The sequence below is a fragment of the Marmota marmota genome, unplaced genomic scaffold (assembly GCF_001458135.2).
Source record: "Marmota marmota marmota unplaced genomic scaffold, marMar, whole genome shotgun sequence".
NCBI lineage: Eukaryota > Metazoa > Chordata > Mammalia > Rodentia > Sciuridae > Marmota > Marmota marmota.
The window spans coordinates 32035098-32056037 of record NW_026000005.1 but is presented as its reverse complement, the minus strand read 5'-3'; the positions used below and the strand labels follow the sequence as shown (position 1 = coordinate 32056037).

At 34.9% G+C, this 20940-nt stretch overlaps 1 protein-coding gene across 11 annotated transcripts in view; it reads right to left on the bottom strand.

The window, feature by feature from the left end:
* Window positions 1-20940, bottom strand: part of Spag16 (sperm associated antigen 16) — a 925858-nt gene that overhangs the window by 238991 nt on the left and 665927 nt on the right. For all 11 annotated transcript variants that reach the window (XM_048808488.1, XM_048808490.1, XM_048808489.1 and 8 more), the window contains one exon: window positions 15674-15739. In XM_048808488.1, coding sequence (XP_048664445.1) covers window positions 15674-15739 — 66 coding nt within the window. The remainder of the gene's footprint in view (window positions 1-15673; window positions 15740-20940) is intronic.

Sequence of the window (20940 nt, the reverse complement as noted above, 5' to 3'; positions counted from 1 at the left end):
GGACATAAATATGGATATGTTAAACAGAACTTGGAAAGCCAGTCATCTCTTGAGTGAAGCAGCTATTATCAAGTGCCAAACTGTGTATCTGAGTCCTTGAAAAACAAAGCAAATATTGCTTTCCTATTGTTTTAGTCAGATTTTCATTGTTGTGACCAAAATACCTTACAAGAATAACTTAGAGGAAGAAAAGTTTAAATTGTCATTTATGATTTCAGAGATTCAGTCCTTGGTTGGCTGGCTCCAAGACAGAAACCTCATAGGGGAGGGGGAAAGGCATGGTATAAGAAAGCTGCTCAGCTCATGGCAGAAGAGGCAGGCACCAGGAACAAGATACAGACCCTTAATAACCTTATGGTTCCCAAGGGCATGTGACTTGTGACCTGCCCCACTTGCCTACAATCAACCCCAGTAATCCATTCAGATTATCAATTCATCAAACATATTAATCCACTGATGAGTTTATAGTTCCTATGATCCACAATTTTCACCGCTGAACATTGCCTAACACATGAACTTTTGGGAGAGTACATTCCAGATGCACATAGTAACATCTGTGGTATTCTATTTCATCATAATTCTAAACAAGAGATAGACTGCATTAAGGCACATTTGTCTCAACCAGTAGAAAACACATTGATTTATTCATCAAATAAATATTTATTGAGCTTACTAGGCATTAGACACTAATGGGATGAAGGGTGACCCAACAAGAGGGAAAAGTTAGGTCAAGGGAACTGGGGCAAAAACACTAAAAGTAAATACTCTAGTACAGTTAGACTTCAAAGTCCCTGATACCATGAGAAATCCGGGGAGAAAAAAAAAAAAAGAAACTAAAACTGAAACAAGACCATTGCTGTATGTTAAATGGATTGAAATGACATATATATGGAGGTCATCGGAAATTAAGACAGTTGTCATTAAACCTAGATGGCTGGGGGCAGAAGAAGATTTTGCAATGATTTCAACTGTTAGCAAGGTATCTATGACTCCTAAATCTACATTTCCCAATTCACACCTCTCTTGAATTCCAGATCTTTATTTCTAACTATCCAACTTACCTCTAAGTCAGCACACTCAAAGCCAAATTAATTTCTTCTTAAGACCTGACCCTCTGACTCTACCTCCCACTTCAATGAAAGGCTTTGCCTTCCTTTGATTGGCAGATCTTTCTTTCCCATTTCCTATCCCTGTCCTTTCCAGGCCTGTTCAGCTGAATTCTGCCTCCACTCTGCACAAGGGTTTATTTCAGGCCCTCATCATCTCACACAGGGACACTTGGAGTAAATTCCCTGCTTTCAACCCTATGTCTTTGCAGATTTCTCACAGCAATTTTCTTAAGTGGTGGCAATTTTTCCTCTTAGAGGACATTTGGCTATGTCTAAAGACGTCTTTGGTTGTCACAACTGGGATGAGTGTCACATCATGGAAGTTCAGTTGGTTGAGGCCAGGGATAAATATTGTGTACTATACAAGACGGCCCAGCCCCACAATTTGGAATTATTGGTACATAAAATCAGTGTTGCTGTTGTTGGCAAACCTAGCTCTACATTAATGGCAGAGTATATTTTTCTTAAACTTCAAACTTAATTCCTCCCTAACTTGCCTCCTGCCTATCACCTCCCAAGTCTTCTCCACATTACTCTCTTTGCTATTCCTTAAATACGTCAGGCCCACGTGCTTTTCCCACTTCCTGAGATGCTCATTCCCTATTCTTTCTTTGTTAAATATTCAATATATTTACTGCTTGGTTCAAATACAACTTCTAAAGTCCTCCAGGCAACATGTTATATTCATTCTCTTATTCTCATAGAACTATGTCCCCAAAATTATACACCAAATTAATTTTTTGTGTATGCGCCTGTCTTTTCCTCCTAGACTTAACATTGTTTATTCTGTGTGGCTAGTTGAGTAATTTAAATGTAACCACGGCAACTGAGGAACTGCAATTTTAGATTTATTTAATCTTAATTAATTGAAATTAAAATTTCCTCATGTAGTTGTTGACTACGATGTTAGATGTTTTAGATAAAAGATATTTCTATCATTACAAGAAGTTCTTTTGGCGAGTCCTGATCTAGAATACCCATATTCAGTTGTGGGCTTACACTCTTAGCTAATATTTGAATAAATGAATGGCTGAATCATTTCTGTATCTGGATAGTCAAAACAAAACTACTTCTAAAGATTGTGATTGAACTCTCAAACGTTATAAAGGATATTCCCATTGATATTTCAAAATACTTTATACTTTACTTTTAAAAGCAGTTTTAGGTTCACAGTATAATTAAGAAGAGAACTTTCCATGTGTTCCCTACTCCCTACATACAATATCCCCCACTACCAACATCCTCCACCAGAGTACATTTGTTACACTTGGTGAACCTACACAAGCACGTTGTAATTACCCAAAGTCCATAGTTTAAGATTTACTCTTGGTGTTGCACATTCTATGGATTTGAACATACATATATGTATGTATTCATCATTTTATTATAATAATAGAGTAGTTTCATCATCCTAAATGTTTTTATTGTTTTTATGTTTTCCCTATTCATCCTTCACTCCCTCCAACCTTTGGTAACCAATAGGGTTTTTAATTTTTTTTAAACTATCCTCTATAGTTTTGCTTTTTCTGGTATATCATATAGGTAAAATTATAGGGTGTATATATCATTTTCAAATTGGCTTCTTTTACTTATTAATATGTACTTTTAAGATTCTTCCATGCTTTCTTCATGATGTATATAGCTCATTTCTCTTCAGCACTGAATTCCATGGTCTGGATGTACCAGGGTTTATTGATCCATTCACCCATTGAAGGACATTGTGGCTATTTCCAAGTTTTGATAATTATGAACACACTGGTTATAAACATCCTTGTGTGAGTTTATATGTGAACATAAGTTATCCACACTGACTTTTAGTTAGATCTCTTTGGTACTTATAATCCATTACCATGTACTGTTTTCTACTGTATGTATAAGATTTTTATTCTTAATTATATCCTGGTTCATTAAGGAAAAGAATTCTTTGAGTCTCTCACAGCACCTCAAATAATGCTTTTCATTTTACAGATGCTAAATACATTGAAAACACTTTTCTGGAAGAATTGAGGGTAGATCCCATCTACCAACTTCTCGCATGACAAATACATATAAAACTAGTGTCTTTCTGAAGGTAAAGGGAAGAAGAAGGCTTAATAAATCACTCAGAGTCTTTCTACTTAAAGGACAATTTTAAAACTAGCATCTCATTCAAGGAGAAATGGAAATCCTTGCAGGGCCTATGAAATTTATGCATTCTGCCTTTGGCGATGAGCCCTTTCCAATGGCACTAAAGGTAAATTTTCTGACTTTCATGTGAGTTTTTTTCATTTTCAATGTCATTTTTGGCATTATTTCAGATATTCCTGTATGGGATCTTTGTCTTATAGACCCCTTGGTGATTTCTTTCGATGTGGCTTGTCCCATTGAGCAATCTTTAATGATATATTTACATAGTAACATATTGTGTCATCAAAGTAGGGCCGTAGGATTACTGATATATGAAATAATAAAGTAAACAAATGTGAAGTAAAAACTAAACCTTAGTACTCAATATCTAAGGAAAGAATGGTATTAAACTTTTCAGTTTGTCATTGCTACATATGTTGAACAAAGATTTCAGCTTTGTTGCTTGGCCTGCTAGTGAGTATTGAGTCCCAAAGACTTTCAGGTTCCAGAGAGGTCAGGCATTGAAATGAAATTCTTGCTTCCTTAAAAAGCCTTCTAAGTGGTACATTCATATTCTATGTTTTTTTTTCTCATTTTCTACAGAAAATATTAATGATTATTGATACATTTCTGAAAGAGAATATAACATTGTCCAGATAGAAGACTTCCACAGATTGAAAAAAATGAAGGTTTGAGAAATTCAGGACTTATCTAAGGCTTCAGTGATACTCAGTGTCCAATCAGGACTAGGATTCAAGTCTTCTGCAAACATACTATCAACCTATATCTTTTACAAGAGGAAGGGATAACTGTAAATTTTAAAAAGCATGCTATTATTATTTCAACCACATATCTTCTAGTTAGATCTGCTGAAACTCAAAAACATATGGTAAAAAGACCTCTTTTACTAGTCACATGGAGTAACAGGGACCAGGTTACCCTCCTTCCTGAAACAACCAAAAAATGAACAAGGTGTATAAGATACTATGCATCAGACAACAAAGGACAATAATCAACAAGCCACAGCAAATAATTGAGGAGAGATAAAACTGAGAGTTTGGAGAGATAAGGAAGCTCAGGCTTGCAGGGCAAAGTACAAGAAAGGAGAGGACTGCTCAGAAAGGACCCTGGAGGACTGCAGAGCAACCCAGTATTTACCTGGGTATTATTTGGCATATCCATAAGTGTGGAAAATACTTTAAAACATGGGGAAAAATCTGAAATTATTAGAGGGAACAGGAATAGGTCCCCACACTAGTCTGGGAACACTGCCTTTCCCAGAAGCCACACTGAAAACTTTGATTAAAAGTCATTGGGTAGAACAGAACACAAAGAAAGGTCTTGCTTTGGTAGTGGTAATCAGCACTACCCTGAGTGCTGCTCCAGTCCCACCTGACAAATCCTATGAGTAGACCCAAGAGTACCACACAGTTTCTAAGCACCCTAGCAGCATCTCAGAACAAGACTGATTAATATTTATAGGACTACAAAAACATCTAGCATCCAAGAAGATTAACTTTATGGATTTACGAGAGATTGAGTAAAGTCTCTGTTTTATATATAAGAACAGTGAGTCTACTTCTACTATACACAACTTGTAAGTGTCAGCTGGAATCTGAAACTCAATCTGGTTGAGTTCAAATCCATTTGATAAACAAGTAGAAAGTTAGGTATATATTAATATGAAAATGAGATGGAAGGTCTTCATTCTGAGCTTTTTGATTCATTTTGATGTAAGTTATTTGATTTTGGCACAGTGATCTTGGACCTAACCAAAGTTGAGAATGGAAAAATGTTGAGAGGAACTGGGAGAGAAGCAGAGAAGTGTCAGCCATCAATGAACAAAGCTAGACCAAGAAAACCTGGGTAGAGCTTAGAGATTTATAATTACAATTTTCCTTTTCACCTGTCCCATTAAACTAAGGAATAGAAAAATTAACAAAAACATGCTAATAGCTTTCCTATCCGATCTTATAGCAATTACAATATCACATATATACATGATTAATATTGTCATCCAACAGGGTACTTCACACAGAAATACACATGCATAGCATATATTTTTCTGAAATTATTATAACTTGTGACATTTTTGCCTCTGATCCTGAACTTATTTTCTTCTAAACAACTATCTTTAAATGAAATACTTGTGTCATGTATTTGCAGTAGAATAGAGCCTGCACTGATAATCTTAGCTTCTGAAACAACCCATTATGATGGCTGATCCAACTTGAGATTTAAAGAACATTCAAATGCTTTTAAATACCAATTTGCCAACTGCTGTATTTCTATAATCCTTTGATCCATTTAATCAAGCTGCTCTAACTGATCCTATTTCAGGCAGATTCTATTTCTATTGCACCACTAGTCAATTTTCTTTTGTTATGATGAAAACATAACAAAAATGACCAAAGACATTTGCATATAATTTTAAAATATGAGAAAATCTTTTTTTAAAAGAACTTTATTAAAATGATTGCCATTCATTCAAGTATTCACGTATGAGAATTCCCTGTTAAAATGGCCTACTGGATGGAGTGTGGTAATGGAGAAGACAAGAAGGATGAGATAGTGAGAGGACAAGACATGGTACTAGACCCTGAAAAGCAATTTGAATCAACTTGGAGAAGTTAATTTGTAAATCACCTATGCAAAAATGACATGATCTGGCCTGCAACTGCACATTTTAAGAATATTTATAAGTTAAGAACAAAAGAAATATAGGTGAATCTTTTGATTCAACACACTTGAAAATAGACATTATGCTTTATTCCCAAATTCTTTTCATTCCTGGACCAATATTCTGTTTGTTAACCTGGAACTCAGCTCCCTCCCTCTCTGCTCTTTCCATTACCAAATCAAGAAAGGCCACATTCCTTTTGAGGTCTGAAATAAATAGCATGTGATATCCTTGGAGCAGTTTTTGCATAAATTTACATAAGAAACTGAAGCTCACTGGGCCCCCTGAAGAGTAAAAGCTAGCCACAGTTGATACTGCTCTTGAAATAGTATACCAGGGATGACAATTGTAATGATGCAGGTACTTAGATTCATTAATCTGTGGTCTTTTATCAAGGGAGGAAGCCAGTCCTCTTATATTCCCTAAGTAATGAAGGGGGAAGACAGGGAAAGTGATTAGAGGACAAGCTAGCCTTCTCTTGCAAGGACTTGAGGTCAAAGAGGGACTTAGAACTATTAATGTCCACCTCAGTAGCTGACTTAACTACAGACTGCAGCATTCCAGATGAATCTATTCATTTCTTGGTTGGAAAATTATATGATTTTTTAATTCCTCCTAGTTCCACAAACATTTACAAACAGCTTCCTATGAAAAATGTATAATACTATACTTAGAGTAGTTTTAAAACAATCATTTAAGTGTTTAGATATAGCTTTACCAAATAGGTATTTTTATACTTTATGGAAAAATAATTCAAATTATCTAGAAAAGAGGGAAGTTGAGTGTTAATTACTATTCTTAATAGCAAGTCTTTTTACTCTTTGATTACTGCAGACTATATTACATGTAGATCCCCACAAATTCTCTCAGATTTCTTTTATTCATTGCAATGGTGACCTAAGGTTTTACACTATTTGGCAAAAGTCTCTTTTAAAGTGGCCAATTATTATTGATTAATAGAGTATTCACTGCAATAACTTTGCTAGGATAACCTGCAATGGATTTATTTTCTTTTAATTTGTACATAAGTACAGAGACATAAATTCAGAATAATTGTATTGTATAGATACCTATGATAATATGAATAGGTTTGTGTCACCATAATGTTGACAGTCCTAAGGTCCATGTTCATGACAATAGGCTGTATCTGGCTATTGCCAAATTGAAGGAATTAGTTTAAAAAAAAAACAAAAAACAATAGTTTAATTCATAAAAATAGAGGATAAAACTTTATGTTTAACTAAATTTATAATCTTTCTAAAAACTATTTCTAAGATTTATACTCTACTAGGCTATTCTTCTGCTTGCTACTCCTAATTCTTTTGAAATTCAACATTTTTTTTCACTAGTGAGAAAATCATATTTCTTTGAACATAGAAATTGTATCCATGGAAATGTTCTTTGGAGAAAGCAAAGTTATAATCTCAACAATGCATGAAAGTTTGTTTTACCATTCTAGATATACAAAACATAATGTGACAGGAAGCAACCCCTAATTTAATGACTTGGTTTCTTTATTAAGTTTGTATTTCAGTTAGTAAACTGAAAACTATTTCTAAGAAAAATAATCCCTTAGCCTAAGAGAAAATTTTGAATACCTTTTGCTAATTTTCATACAAAGCTCCATCAAAAAGAAACAGACTGTATCTAAGAGTCTTTGTCCTAATTTTTTCCAGCTAAGGTGTAAAAAAAGATCTAGACTCAATCAGGTATTTAAGTCAGAAACAAAAGTTCTTCTGCCTCACTATGACCCAAGCAGCCAATCAGGGATATTTGCCAATTCTTAAAAAAGCAAAATATGAGTATGGGTATGGATAATAAATGTTTTAGGAAAAATATAATAAATTTCAGTTTCTGGATGCAGTGTAGATACAGCAGCATAGAAAGCTGTTGAGGTTTTGGATGGGGTGGGGTGAAAGGTGGAGCATGGTGATGATGAGGAGACCAATACCCTGGTAAAAGCTGCCATGGAAATTCCAGCCCATTCTGCAGAGATGTAACTGTTACATCTCCCTGCAAGGTCACTCTGGTTAAACAAATTAAATCCCTTCCAGAAGAAGGGCAGCCTCTCCTGCTCTGCCTGTAGAGTAGCATGCTAACTAACAGTCACTTATTAAAGTGTGGATTCACAGGGTCACATTCATTCGAGAACACACAATTAAGTGGGGAAAATTACATTAAAGGGGATAATCAAGTTTTCTTGTAATTATGCTTATGAGTAAATTGGTGTGACAATTCTTCTTGCTCTAATTATAGATTCAGGAACAATGTATGATACATTAGACATTATATCTATATTTACAACAATCTTAAAAAATACATGCTGTATTTTAACTCTATGTACAATAATCTTAAAAAACACATGCTGTATTTTATATATGTAGTTTTCATACTTTTAAAAATCATATGCAAGTTAAGACAGATCACAATTAATCCTAATAAGAAATAAATGTATAATTTTATACTGCTGTTCTGTAACTACTTAGAAAATTTTTTGCATATAAAACCTGTTTCAGACTTCTTTGTGCATGATCATTTGCCTAAATGGCCAACATTCTAAGAACAGACATTATTTCTTATAAAAATAATAAATGCATGTGGTGAGCCGTTCTAATTAGACCGTGGCCGCCATTAGAAGATGGCGCCGGCTTCCACTGTGGCCTGTGACAAACAACTCCTAATATGGAGAATTGGCACGCAATCCCTTCCCATCCTATGAGAAAGGTCCACGTGGCAGCTTAAGATTGGTATGCGGGAGGCTTTATTAGGCTGTGCTTGGGCGCTCGGCGGGGGGTCGCTAGAAGATGATACTTGAATCAAGGCCTGAATAAACTGCTGAAAGAAGAATCCTGTGTCGTGTTTTCCCTTGCTGGCGAGGGGTCGCAACAAATGCATTTTGAACAATTTTGGCTGTTATAGACTCAAAACAATCATATAGATACTCTAAAATTTTAAAATAAAATTTAAAATGAATAATACAAAACAAATTCAATCATGTCATAGCAAACAATGTCTTAACTTTGCCCTCTTAAATATCCATTGAGTTCTGACCTGAAGTGACTTTCTGGTATTTCCTAATGAATATTTGTTAATTAGTTTCTGTAACAAGAATTATGTCAAGATCTATTGGGTTAAAAAATATCAAGGTAATACACAAAAGAAACTATTATATTTCTCATAGTCATGGATCTTTGCATAAATAAACATTTTGGAAACTACAAGTGCATAGATAATGCTTTGGACTTATTCTAAAATGGTCTCAATCATATCGTGTCTCAGAAAAAAAAAAACAAAAAAACAAGTGAGTTAAAATTGCTTATCTATTAGGTGCAAAATAATCCACCTGCTTAATCTAATCCTAGCCCACTTCATGTTTCCTGGTTTTGCTCCCTCATCAGGAATTTGGCATTTGCTCTTGCTTCTGCCTAAGTTTTCTTCCTTCAGGTCTTTGCATCTTTCCTTAAATATAATTTTCTCAGAGTCTCTCCCTGTAAGTCTCTCCATTGTAAGTCCCAATTCTCACCTTGTGATCCATTTTTACTCTGATTTAGTCTTTTTTTGAAAATTTTATTTTATTGGTTTTTCTTAGTTATAGGTGACAGTAGAATTCATTTTAATAAATTATACAAGCACAGGAGATATCTTATTCTATTAGAATCCCATTCTTGTGAGTGGGCATGATGGTTCACTTAGGTAATTTCATATGTGTACACCAGTAGATTCGATTCATTCTACTGTCTTTTCTATTCCTTGCCTCCTTCCCTTTCTTTTGTTCCCCTTTGTCTACTCTAATGAACTTCTTATTGTGGTTTACCTTGATTTATCCTTGATAGGTACCACTTATTCTTGAAAACATTCATATATTTATTCATTTGTTTAATTATTGCCTCTGGTTCTTCCCAGAATATGAGGCCAATGAGGACAGAACTTGATATTCTTCATTGCTGAGCCCTCAGTTTTTAGAGCAGTGCCCAGAACATAGTAGGTGCTTAGTAAACGGTTACTGAGTAAGAACTTCATTATTAAGCTTTTTTCATACGTGGTAAAATACCTTAAATCACCCATAAACAGAAAACAATTCATTAATTTTATAGTTGAAATATCAGGAAATATGATGTAAGCATTTCTAATTTTCAGGTGCCAATCAGGAAAAATACAAATGTATACATTCATTTCTGAGTCTAGGAGCTATTAGATTTTAAAATTTAGGGGTGATGTGGTGTTACTTTTTAGTCACTTACAGAATTAAATTTCTAATAACAAAGCAAAGTAGAAATAAAAAGAGAAGACTTCTATGAAGTTATTACATTTCTTTCATAATTTTCTAATTAAACTTTGAATATCTGGTTATATAAACTCTTTGCTTTGCTTTACCTTTTTCAAAGTGTCTCATTTCTGCCAGAAATTATTCTCTTTGCAGATTATTAGGGTAAGGAGGTTATTTCATAGAAGATTTAGTATAGAAAATTATATTGTATAGGATAAGCTTCAAAGACATAAAATAAATTTTTGAATACATAGGAACATTGAAATAATTCAAATATTATATAAAATAAAAGTGGCATTTTACATGTTCTTAAATTTTCTATTCTGTTCTTGTTTCCAATTTCTCTAGATGGATAGAACCTGCTTTAGTGTTTTTCACCACACATCTTAAAGTTTTGACTTATGCATCATCTAGGTGCAGTAATGAATAAGAACTGACATCAAATATCAATATTATTGGCTCAGCTAAATGGTAGCTGACATCAAGTTGGACTGCTGAAGAAGTAAACAAAATTGAAATTTTTGTAGTATATAAATACCACCTGACATCATTTGTCCTTCAGAGGATCAATGACTGCATGACCTAAATATTGTTTTCAATTCTGTATATAAAATGGCTAGAAATTGAAACTAAGGACTTTCTGTTTGAGCTGAATCACAATATTTTTTTTAAAAAGTCTGAAATCAACAATTCAGCTTCTTGTATTAAAATGGAGTGACCATAACTTTTTAAGGTAGGTAATTATACATACTTGTTTATGAATGAGGTTTTAAAAGTTAATGTGAATTAATGTATTTATGTTCACAAACTAGCAAGTTTGGAAAGCAATTAACCTATCTCAGATAAAATTTGAAAGTGTAACTGCCTAATAATTTCATGTCATACCTTGATTTGAAAGGGACAAAATATTTCTACTGAATCATATCTATTCTTTAGTCAGAGTTAGATCAAGTTTAATACAGTTACAAAGTTCATTAGAAATAATTTTTAGAATTCTAGTTTTTAAGTGCAAAATGTGTACTGCATCTTTATGTTTATCTTATTGATAAATATAAGCAATATGTTCAAATATTGGTAATACATTCTTTGTATGGCAGAGTTAGAATTTGAAAAGTTCTAGGGGGAAGAAACATTAGTGAAATGGGTAATTGTTCCATAGTTCAAAGGCATGAGACACTAGGATGTCATAGAAGATTTCTAAGGAATAGCTTATCTATCCTGGTAATTAAATGTGTATTAGCTCAGTATCTACAGAACTTGGAAGGGCAATGAAATTGAAATAAATAAGAGACCATGATATAATGCTGTAATAAAAGCTTCATGCTTGCATTGGTTTAGAACTCTGCATTCATTTATCTGTTCATTGCTTTATTAGAATATTATATGTGGAAAATAAACTCTGATAGATGCTGGAGATATTGAGTGAAACAAAACTGAAAATATCCTTTTCTCGTTTATTTGCATCGAATTTTACTGTAGAGAAATTTCTGAAACACAGTAAACAGAAAGACCCAGGAGGTTTGCTAACTGTGACTCATTCTCCTGCTGCTGTATGGGAATGGTACAGGATGGTATTTACTAAACTGATACAGGGGGAGAGGGATCAGCTGGGATGGAAGAAAAGCAAGCTTTTTGTTTTGTTTTGTTGTGGTTTTTTTTTTTTTTTTTTTTTTTAATGAGAGGTCTCATAGATATTTAAACTGAGATACAAAATAGCTAATAGTGAATCTAGGGGTCAGAGTGAGACTGACTTCAAAGTAGATCAGCTTTAGATGAAACTAAATGTCACAAGGTGAATGAGAGGAATTAAAAAAAGAATATGCTAGAGTACATGGTTCTCTGTAAGAATGGGATCCTAATTAGAATAAGTGATACTCTGTGTATTATAATGTGTCAAAATATATGTAAAAAGAACAAATAAAAAAAATAAGAGAAAGTCTTCTACAGTGTGATATTGACCTGCCAGCCTACAGAAGATGCAGAACCTTGGACTGAGAAAGAAGGATTGAGGATATTTTACTTCTCAGGACTCAACAGAGAAGAATATTTTGATTGATGATGAAAAGTAAAGTTGGATGAAAATGGAACCAGCCACTGGATATAAGGATGTGGAAATCAAGAGTAGTATCTTGGACTGGACTTGATATTTACACTAGAATGTATAGAGAAAATGATATTAGCAAATGTTTGAAAAACACGGAGGAATAAGATAACGCATAAATAACTGCCACAGAAAACTCATAGAAATTATGGATTAAAAGAAAAAAAAAGAATGTAAAACCAGAAATCAAATAAGACATAATGAAATAGAGAGGAAAACTGAAGAATAATCCAAAAAATATAGGAAAATATAGTAATTTAAATATAACATATTAAACACCAACTTTAAAAGTTTGGCTCATCAAGATTTAATGAATCATAAAAGAGATCTGGAGAAATTAAACAGAATGCAACAAATAGAACTAAAGCATAAGAAGTATAGAAAAAGTATAGGGACACAGAGAATTGAATAAGTTTCAGTAAATACACAAAATAAGCTTTGAAAGGAGAGACCAAAAGAAATTCTAAGAAAACAATATTTAAAGAAACAATGTTTGAAAATTTTCCAGAATTGTAGGAAATCAAGGGTATTCGTATTGAGAAAATGAGGACATCAGGTCCTGGATAAGACCAAAAAGACACAACTCCACGTGCTGATATATCACAGAAAAATGGAATATAAGAAAGATGTCAAAGATACTACAGTGTATCAGAGAAAGATCAAACAGATCATTTACAAAGGATCAACTACATTATTGAGAGTAGAGTCTCATCTGCAACTAGAGTGCTAGAAGAACATGGAATATCAGAATGAAAAGAAAATAATGGCATTTTCAGGTATAAAAACACCAATAATGTTTACTAGCTACACACTCTCTCTGAAAGAACTGCCAGAGAATATTCTTTAGCAAGAAGAAAATGAAACCCTGAAGGAAGGAGGGGAAAATAGTCAATTTTAGGCAAAGAAATAATAAAGCATACTGGTATATCTAAAATATACCAACTGTTTACATGACTAAGTGCAAGGTGGTAATAAATGCCAAATAAAAATAATGTGGGAAATAGGAGGACGAAGTCCAAAAAGAACCTCTGGAAGGCCTGATGGAATCACCATCCCAGTCATAACAGGTCAACTTCCTGGAAATGCGTTACAGGAGGCTCCTGTCTCTTTCCTGCCATGTATACAGGACATATACACATCTGTGTATTTTTTTATCCTTTCCATATATTAAATTATCTCCATTAATACTTTCCCAGTAATCACTGTTAACATCCCTTTTGACTTGGGGTTTTGTTTTATAAGAAGGATTTAATAAAGGAAAAAACTTTCAGAGTTTCTCAAAATATTCCATTACAGATTACTGTAAAAATAGTTCAAAATAAATATCTACTTTCAATAGTGAAGTCAGTCAGAAATGAAAACCTCAAAGGTCTAATATTATAAATCAAATAAAATTCCCAGATTTTCAGGGACATACATAAATATTGCATATTGTATATTTGGTTTTTGTGACTCTTGATTGCTAGATGGATAACACTGAATTCTGTATTTGTGATTCATGCTTGCAAATCTAAATTGTAGAATTTTCTTAAAATTGTGACCACATAAATAGCTAATTGCAATTTTAGCTAGTCATATAACATAAATGCCTCTCTCTAGAGGTATCAAACAATTAGCAAGTCTAATAGTGACTAATCAAAATCTCTCTCTGTGCACCATATAAGACATTTGTTACTGCTACTTTGATAGATTATTTGAATGTGAACTATGTCACAGTGCCATGTTTTCCAGAGACCTAAAGTCTCTGTGCTCTGCAGTCACTGTGCTTATGTGACATAAGATAAATTTGAATTTTATTGTAGAGAAATTTCTGAAAAAAAAATACAAGTGACCAAAACTTTCACTTAGGAATGTCAATCATCATAACAAAACACAGTTTTCTTAATAGTTAATAAATACACACAGCAAAAAAGAGATGCACTAACAGAAACTTTTAATAAGGCTTTCAGATGTTGAAACAGTGTTGTTAAAGTCCTTATGGCTTGAACAAAGTGTGAAAACCAAAACAGGTTAGTCATTTTGATATTTAATACCTGGACCTCATATCATCATCTCACCTTTTGAAATATGTCTAATTAATGTGTGTCTCCCTTGATTGCCAAATCTAATTTGGCTATTTCCATATTTATTCATTCACTATTTAGAAAGTCGAATGGTGTGTCTTTTTCACCTATAGTATTGCCTATCAAAATAAGATTCCTGATTTACAAAAATGTTAGTTTAATTCATTTCAGCTTCCATTTAATTTTCCTCTAGCATGAGGACCTATAACCATTTAATAGAGTTTTAACGTAAATATCCATATCATATGGGTCCCTGGTGTTTAAATGTGTCTTTATTCTGCTAGAAATAAAATTTTACTTGGTATCTAGAACCAGTTCATCCTATAATATTTTGGGACTAATTGGCTCACTACAGTCAATTAAATGGAATATTTCTTACAAAGACAAATCTATTAAAGTATAATTATGGTTGAGCCCATTGTTAAAATTCTTGGGACTGACAGCGACAGGACACCAGAAAAATTTCAGCTGGAGCAATCAACATTTCTTCCTCAGTCAACATATAATTTTTAGTGAGCATATTTCTTCTTTCTAGAAGAAGAAGAATAGCATGATAGTAACAGAATTTTGACTATACTGTCATTTTGAAGTTAGATGTTAGTAATCTATCAGATTTCTTTTTTAGCTAATTGGAAAAGAAAAGGAATAGGGAATCAGGGTTCTCATTCTACTGGGAACTTAGAGACAAATTAAGATGTTAGATATAATTAAATCAGAACTTTCAGGGACAGGAGAGGCCATCTATCTAGTCAAATTGCTTTCATCTGAGAAGGTACAAGCTTAAATCATTCTTTCATGATTATTATCTGAACCCTTTTACAGATGTCCTCAATTAGCTTAGCAACTCAAAGCAATGTTTCACAGTTTTCACAGTTGGTGAAATCATCCTTATATCTGAATACCTCAAGCTGCAGATAAAATACTTTTGTTATCAATTTATATGTTGCAAAGTGAAGAAAACTCCCCTTTTCTTTAATTGTTCTTTATTCTTCAGGTTTCCTTCCAAGCTCCTCAGTTATTTTATGATTCTTCATTAAAATTTAATTCAGCCTCTCTTCCATTTGCTTTTCTTGATGCTCACACTGGACAAAGGGCTCTTAAAATGTGTTTTTAAGTGAAACTGAATATGACAGAACTCCTTTCACTGAGAACTTATGTGTGTGAATGTGTAAGTTTCAAAGCTCAGCAATCCTTTACCAAACACACATTTTAATGATATTTACAATTAATTTCTAGATTTGTTCTCCACCCCAATGTTAAATTACCATCTACCTTGGGAAATTATTTCAAAAGAATGAATTCACACATATGAAGAACTACAAGAATATATTAGAGAACTGAACTCACAGTAGGAGTGAAGGTTGCATCATTGATGGAATGCATGTGGCCATAAAGTGAATGTTCACATCTACCCTAGAAAGACAAAGAAGGAATCAAGTCAAATAAATTCCATTTGATATGTGAAAATGAATTGAATAATAATTGTATTCAAGCTTTAAAGTTTTTTTGTCCTATAATAAAATTAATACATCCTCAAGATAGAAAATATTAGCTTTTGCCCTCTAGTACCACTCACAATCGGAGAGGGCTGATGAGCTGTCGGAGTACTGGTATCTACTCTGAAATTCCATTCCTGCTTTTATACCATGAGTGGGTTGTAAATCTTTCACATGGCTCCATTGGGCAGCTCATTTCCAGAACAGCATTTCTACTATTGCTGGGGTGGGGGCTGGGTTTCTTCCCCCTTTTAAAATTATAAGACCACAGTTTAATTCCAGAATTTTTAAAGTTCAGCATTAATATCATTCCATGTACAAAACTGTTATAAAACATACATGTTGACATTTTTAAATACACAATAAGCATTTGTTTTGTTAAAACTATACTTTGTATCAGTTTATCTCCCCTACCTCCCCACCTCAACTTAAATTTAACTACAAAACCTTCAAAATTCAGCTTAAATGTTTCCAGGAACCATGGACCCATAACATGTTAGATTGGAGCTTTACACATGGGGCCTTCATTTTGACACAAATGTTCCAAGGGTATTCTTGACTGTATTAGGCAAATAACCCAAATACTTTAACAGAACCAGGGTAAATTACGTCTGGACTATTGTTCAGATAGTCTTGAAATTTGAAATCAACAATGATTTTTGAGCAATTAATATGTTAGGCACAACTCTAGGTAATCAGCTGTGTCAACAAATGAAACAGAACTTTATCTTCTTGGACCTTCTATTAGTGGGGAGAGATAGCACTTTGCTAAAAAGTCATAAAGAGTGTTAGGGGATGAAAAATGTGTAAAGAAAAAAAATGTCCGACAGAGATATCATTATTTTGAGGATTGGGTATATTAGATCTCAGAAAATAATACCCCAAAGTGTGATACTTTAACATACAGAGCTGAAGAAACAGTTTCAGGATCAAGGATCTCTGGTCTTCCCTGTTCCTCCCCCAAACACAAGGAGGGGCTCTCTCTGAAGCTTTCTTACCTGACTAAAGGAAGCTCTTTCAAAAGTAATATGGTTATTTTGGACTTACTTCCTAATGTCTCATTATCCAGGGAAGGGAGACTGAGGATTGTTACCACAAGGAGCCAGTTGCAAGCTATTGTCCACTGTTCAGCTTCCAAGAGAACCATTTACAGTCTGGTGTCTATCCTTTGGGCACAGTTGATTCCTCTAAAAGTCATTTACTTCTCCTCTGAAATTGCCTGAAGCTTCCCACTTCCTATTTCCTCATGAAAAGGGTATTTAAGCCTCAACCATTTGCCCCTTCTTTGGGCTTCATGTTGGAAGGGCTCCCATGCTGAGGCAGGTGAATAACTTTGTGTGTAAGTTAATAATTTGTGTGAAATTTCCCTCAGCCCCTTTGGCAGCCATAGGCAAATCACACTATCAAGCAGAGTGGTTTAGTTTGACCCGGCTCAAAAGGCAAGGTCTGAACAAAGACTGAAGGCAGTACAGGAGTTAGCCAAGCAGATGTCTGGAGGAAAAGGGTTCTAGGAAGAAAGAAGAGCTGGAGCCAAAGTTCTTCAGGGTAGAGTTTGCCAGAAGCTTCTGGAACATCATGGAAGTCACTGGAGAGAAGTCAATCAGGAAGAGAGTAGATTTACTCAAAAGAGAAAATTGACATTCTCTGTCTTATATTTACTAAGGCTAGAAAAGAGCTCACAGGAAAAAAAAAAAAAAAAAAACCTACAAAATAAGATACTGAAGATAGATTATCATGATGTTCCCTTGTTGTGACCAGTCACTCATTTCTAAACTAAGTAAAATCTGAAAGGCTGCATAATTAAGTTCTACTTAGTCTGCACTTTCCCCATTATTTTCAGCAAGTACAATTTCAAATATCTATTTTATAGAATCAGTGCATGCTATTAATCTCTATTCATAGAATAGAGAACTTTCCCCACATAAATTTCACCAAAAATATGTAGAAACACTTTGGCATTCCCTCAGGATCTTCTCTTTTCCCCGTTGTTATTCTACTTCCATATCTTGATACCATTAAAACTTTAAAGCAATTATACTGAGAACTTCAAATCATCTAAATTCCCAAAGTAGAAATAAATTACTCATAAAGCCAAATAGGCAAAATGTAAGATGTTATAATTTTTTTTATCTTAAGGACTTTTAAGTTTGATTTTCTTTAAGACCTAATACATAGTGATATAATATTATACTTGTAGAATGAATATTTTTACAAAGTTTTAAATTGACAAATATGTCTTAAAATATATTTGTACTAATAAAAGTTTTGTATTTGGCCCTCTTCTAACTTGAGAATCTCTTAAACTATTTGATTAATTGGTAAGGAAAATGTAGCTTCCTGATTCAAATCCTGAATGCCAAGTTTTAATTCAAAGGAGGTCTCTAAGGCACTCTTGAAAAGTCCTGGAAATATGGGTTTTATAATGGAAATGCTGACGGACCATATTTGTGCTGCTATAACAAAACCTGACTCGAAGATAAATGTTTCATGAATTAAGAAAAGTTAAAAAAGCTTCTTTCCAGCTTTGTTCCCAAGATAAAAGTGAATCTACTCTTTTTGAGGTAGAGGGAATATGTGGGTTACTAATATTCTAGTCTGCAAACAGCCTTAATCAAAAGCAATACCCAAACCAGGACATTAAGTTTTGGAATACCTTCTCTGATGAATTCTTGTCAGAATTGTTTTCTTTCAAAGGAATAGAAAAAAGGAAAAGGAGGAAAGAATTAAAAAAAAAATTATCATGTGACCAAGAAACACCGCTTTAATATTTGATTCTCTCAAAGAAACTATGCCCAATAATGGTTTGTTATCACTGGCCCCGGGGGTGGAAAGGCCTGGCTCTTGGTTTCTGGGTCTGCCACCTAATGGCCTTGTGACCTTAAACAAATTGCTTCACTTCACTATGCTTCAGTTGCCAGCTGTGTACAATGACGTAATGGTATTTAAGCTTCAGCTTTGTTGGGTTAATTAATTGAGCTAACAATGCATTTGAAATGCTGGTATTCTGGCTAGCAAAAAGTAAGGGCATAACAAATAATAGCTCCTAATGCCACAGACATAAAGGCTGAGACTTCCAGATTAACATCTTGCCCCTGATCTCTCCACTGAGCTCTGCAACTGAGTATCTTCGCCTTCTTTAAAGAGGTCTGGAGGCATCTGTGTGGTTTGTTCTGGACCCTCAGGATTGCTCTACAGGCCCCTGCCCAGTGGCATGACCTGCTCTCTGGGGACTCCATCACCTGGGCTCCCAGACTCTCTGGCTTCTGCTTGGATTTGGCAGGAAGAGACCTGCAGGATTCAGCAGAGCAGCTGGGTAGAGAAAATGGGCAAATCACCTCCTTCTCCTCTGTTCCTATTCAGCTTTGATTTTGTTAAAGGTCCCATCCTTTAGCAAATTCCACAACTCCTGCTGTGTAGGGCCTCTCCCATGCCTGCAGTGCCCCCTAAGGCCAGTAATGTCCCCCTTGCCCTGCCTTTTCAGACCCAGTCAGTTATGGCTTCCCATTTTTCTACCCATGTGGGTCCCTGTGTTGGTTCCTTAGCCCTGCCCACTTATCAGGACACCTTGTGCATTTTACTCCCTGTGTCATTTGTTTCCTGCTGGTGACCTCTCTGATAGAGCATGTCAGACACACCAGCAAAAGGAGACTTTGGGATTACTATTCCCCACTGTATATCTTGACCCTCATCAAAGCTTTCTGTTATAAAACATACACATGACATCACCAGTTGCTCACACAAACAAGACACAAGGCAATCAAACCTGGTGATCAGAATGCATCTCATTCTTCCCCAAGGTCCCCCAACCCTCATCCAGCACATTCAGCCCTACTATGTCCACAGCTGTCACTCTTCATTACTTTACCATGGGCAGAACATCATCTCATGGAAGCTGACGACAGCAGTCACCTTCACATTGGCCTCTTTTCTCCCACTCTTACACGACTGGTTGTCCATTCTGTTTGCCACAACCAGGGAATCAATAAAGCCTGTATCAGAGCATATTATGCTCCAGCACAGTGTGAGTACATTACCATTGTACTCAGAATCAATCCCAAGCTCTTTACTGAGATCCAAACACTCTATATGTGTCTACCTGTCTGACCTCTTTCTTTACCACTCTTCCTTCTCTTTTGCTGTGCTCATTGAATATTTATTTTCATTTCTTCATTGTCAGGACTTTCAGAGTAAAGAGCAAAGGAATCTGGGTTAAAAGATGATTGAAAAACAACCATAAGATAAAGACATCCAGCAAGATTTCAGAACTACTCTCCCTGAGGCATTTGTTGACAGTTCTGTGGAATCAAACCTAGATCCTTCTCCTCCTTTCTAGGAGGTTTTTTTTTTTTTGTATTTCAGAGTAAAGTTTTCTTTAGTGTGCCTTTTCTGTCTATCCTCTACCTCTGTCTACCCACTCATCCTTTCCTGGAATTTCATAGTTTGGGGACTCCTTTCCATGGTACATAAACCCATGTACACACAAGGTACACCTGGTCTTCAATGCTTCCCCCAGGGGAAATTGGGTCATGGAAAATAACAAGCTGCTCTGTGAGTAAATAAATGGTTTGAGCTCAGATTCAGAAACCTCCTGTTTCCATCAGGATAATGAATAAATAAACAGAGATATAAAACATAAAGCTGTCACACTGGCCTTCCCAATTATCTAACAGGCCTAGCCTGCTGCTGCCTTAAATTTTTTGTTTTCTCTATCTTGGATGTTCTCATGCAGGTATACACATGTCCTTGTCCTCATTCTGCTTTCAATGCAAACACAACTTTCTCGGTGGCATCTGAGATCTAATATTCCTGACCGCTCTGCTCCCTGTCATTTTAGTAGCAGAAAACATTTTATGAACCCCCCCTTTTTTTTCCTCTTGGGGACAAGAACTAGTCTTGAGTTCAGAGGTTTTCATGTGTTCCCTGCCCAGCGAAATGCAGGCCACTCTGAAAAAAGACCCCTATAAGCCTGGCCTTCAGACTGTTCCACACAATCCTCCAGGCTCTTTATTTCCCCCACTTTATCAGCTCTAAGTATAAGGGCCCTAGATGGTGGAGAAGCAACAAGTGGAAGGAGCCTGTATTTCTACACCACCACAAGGAGAAAAATCAGCAATTAGG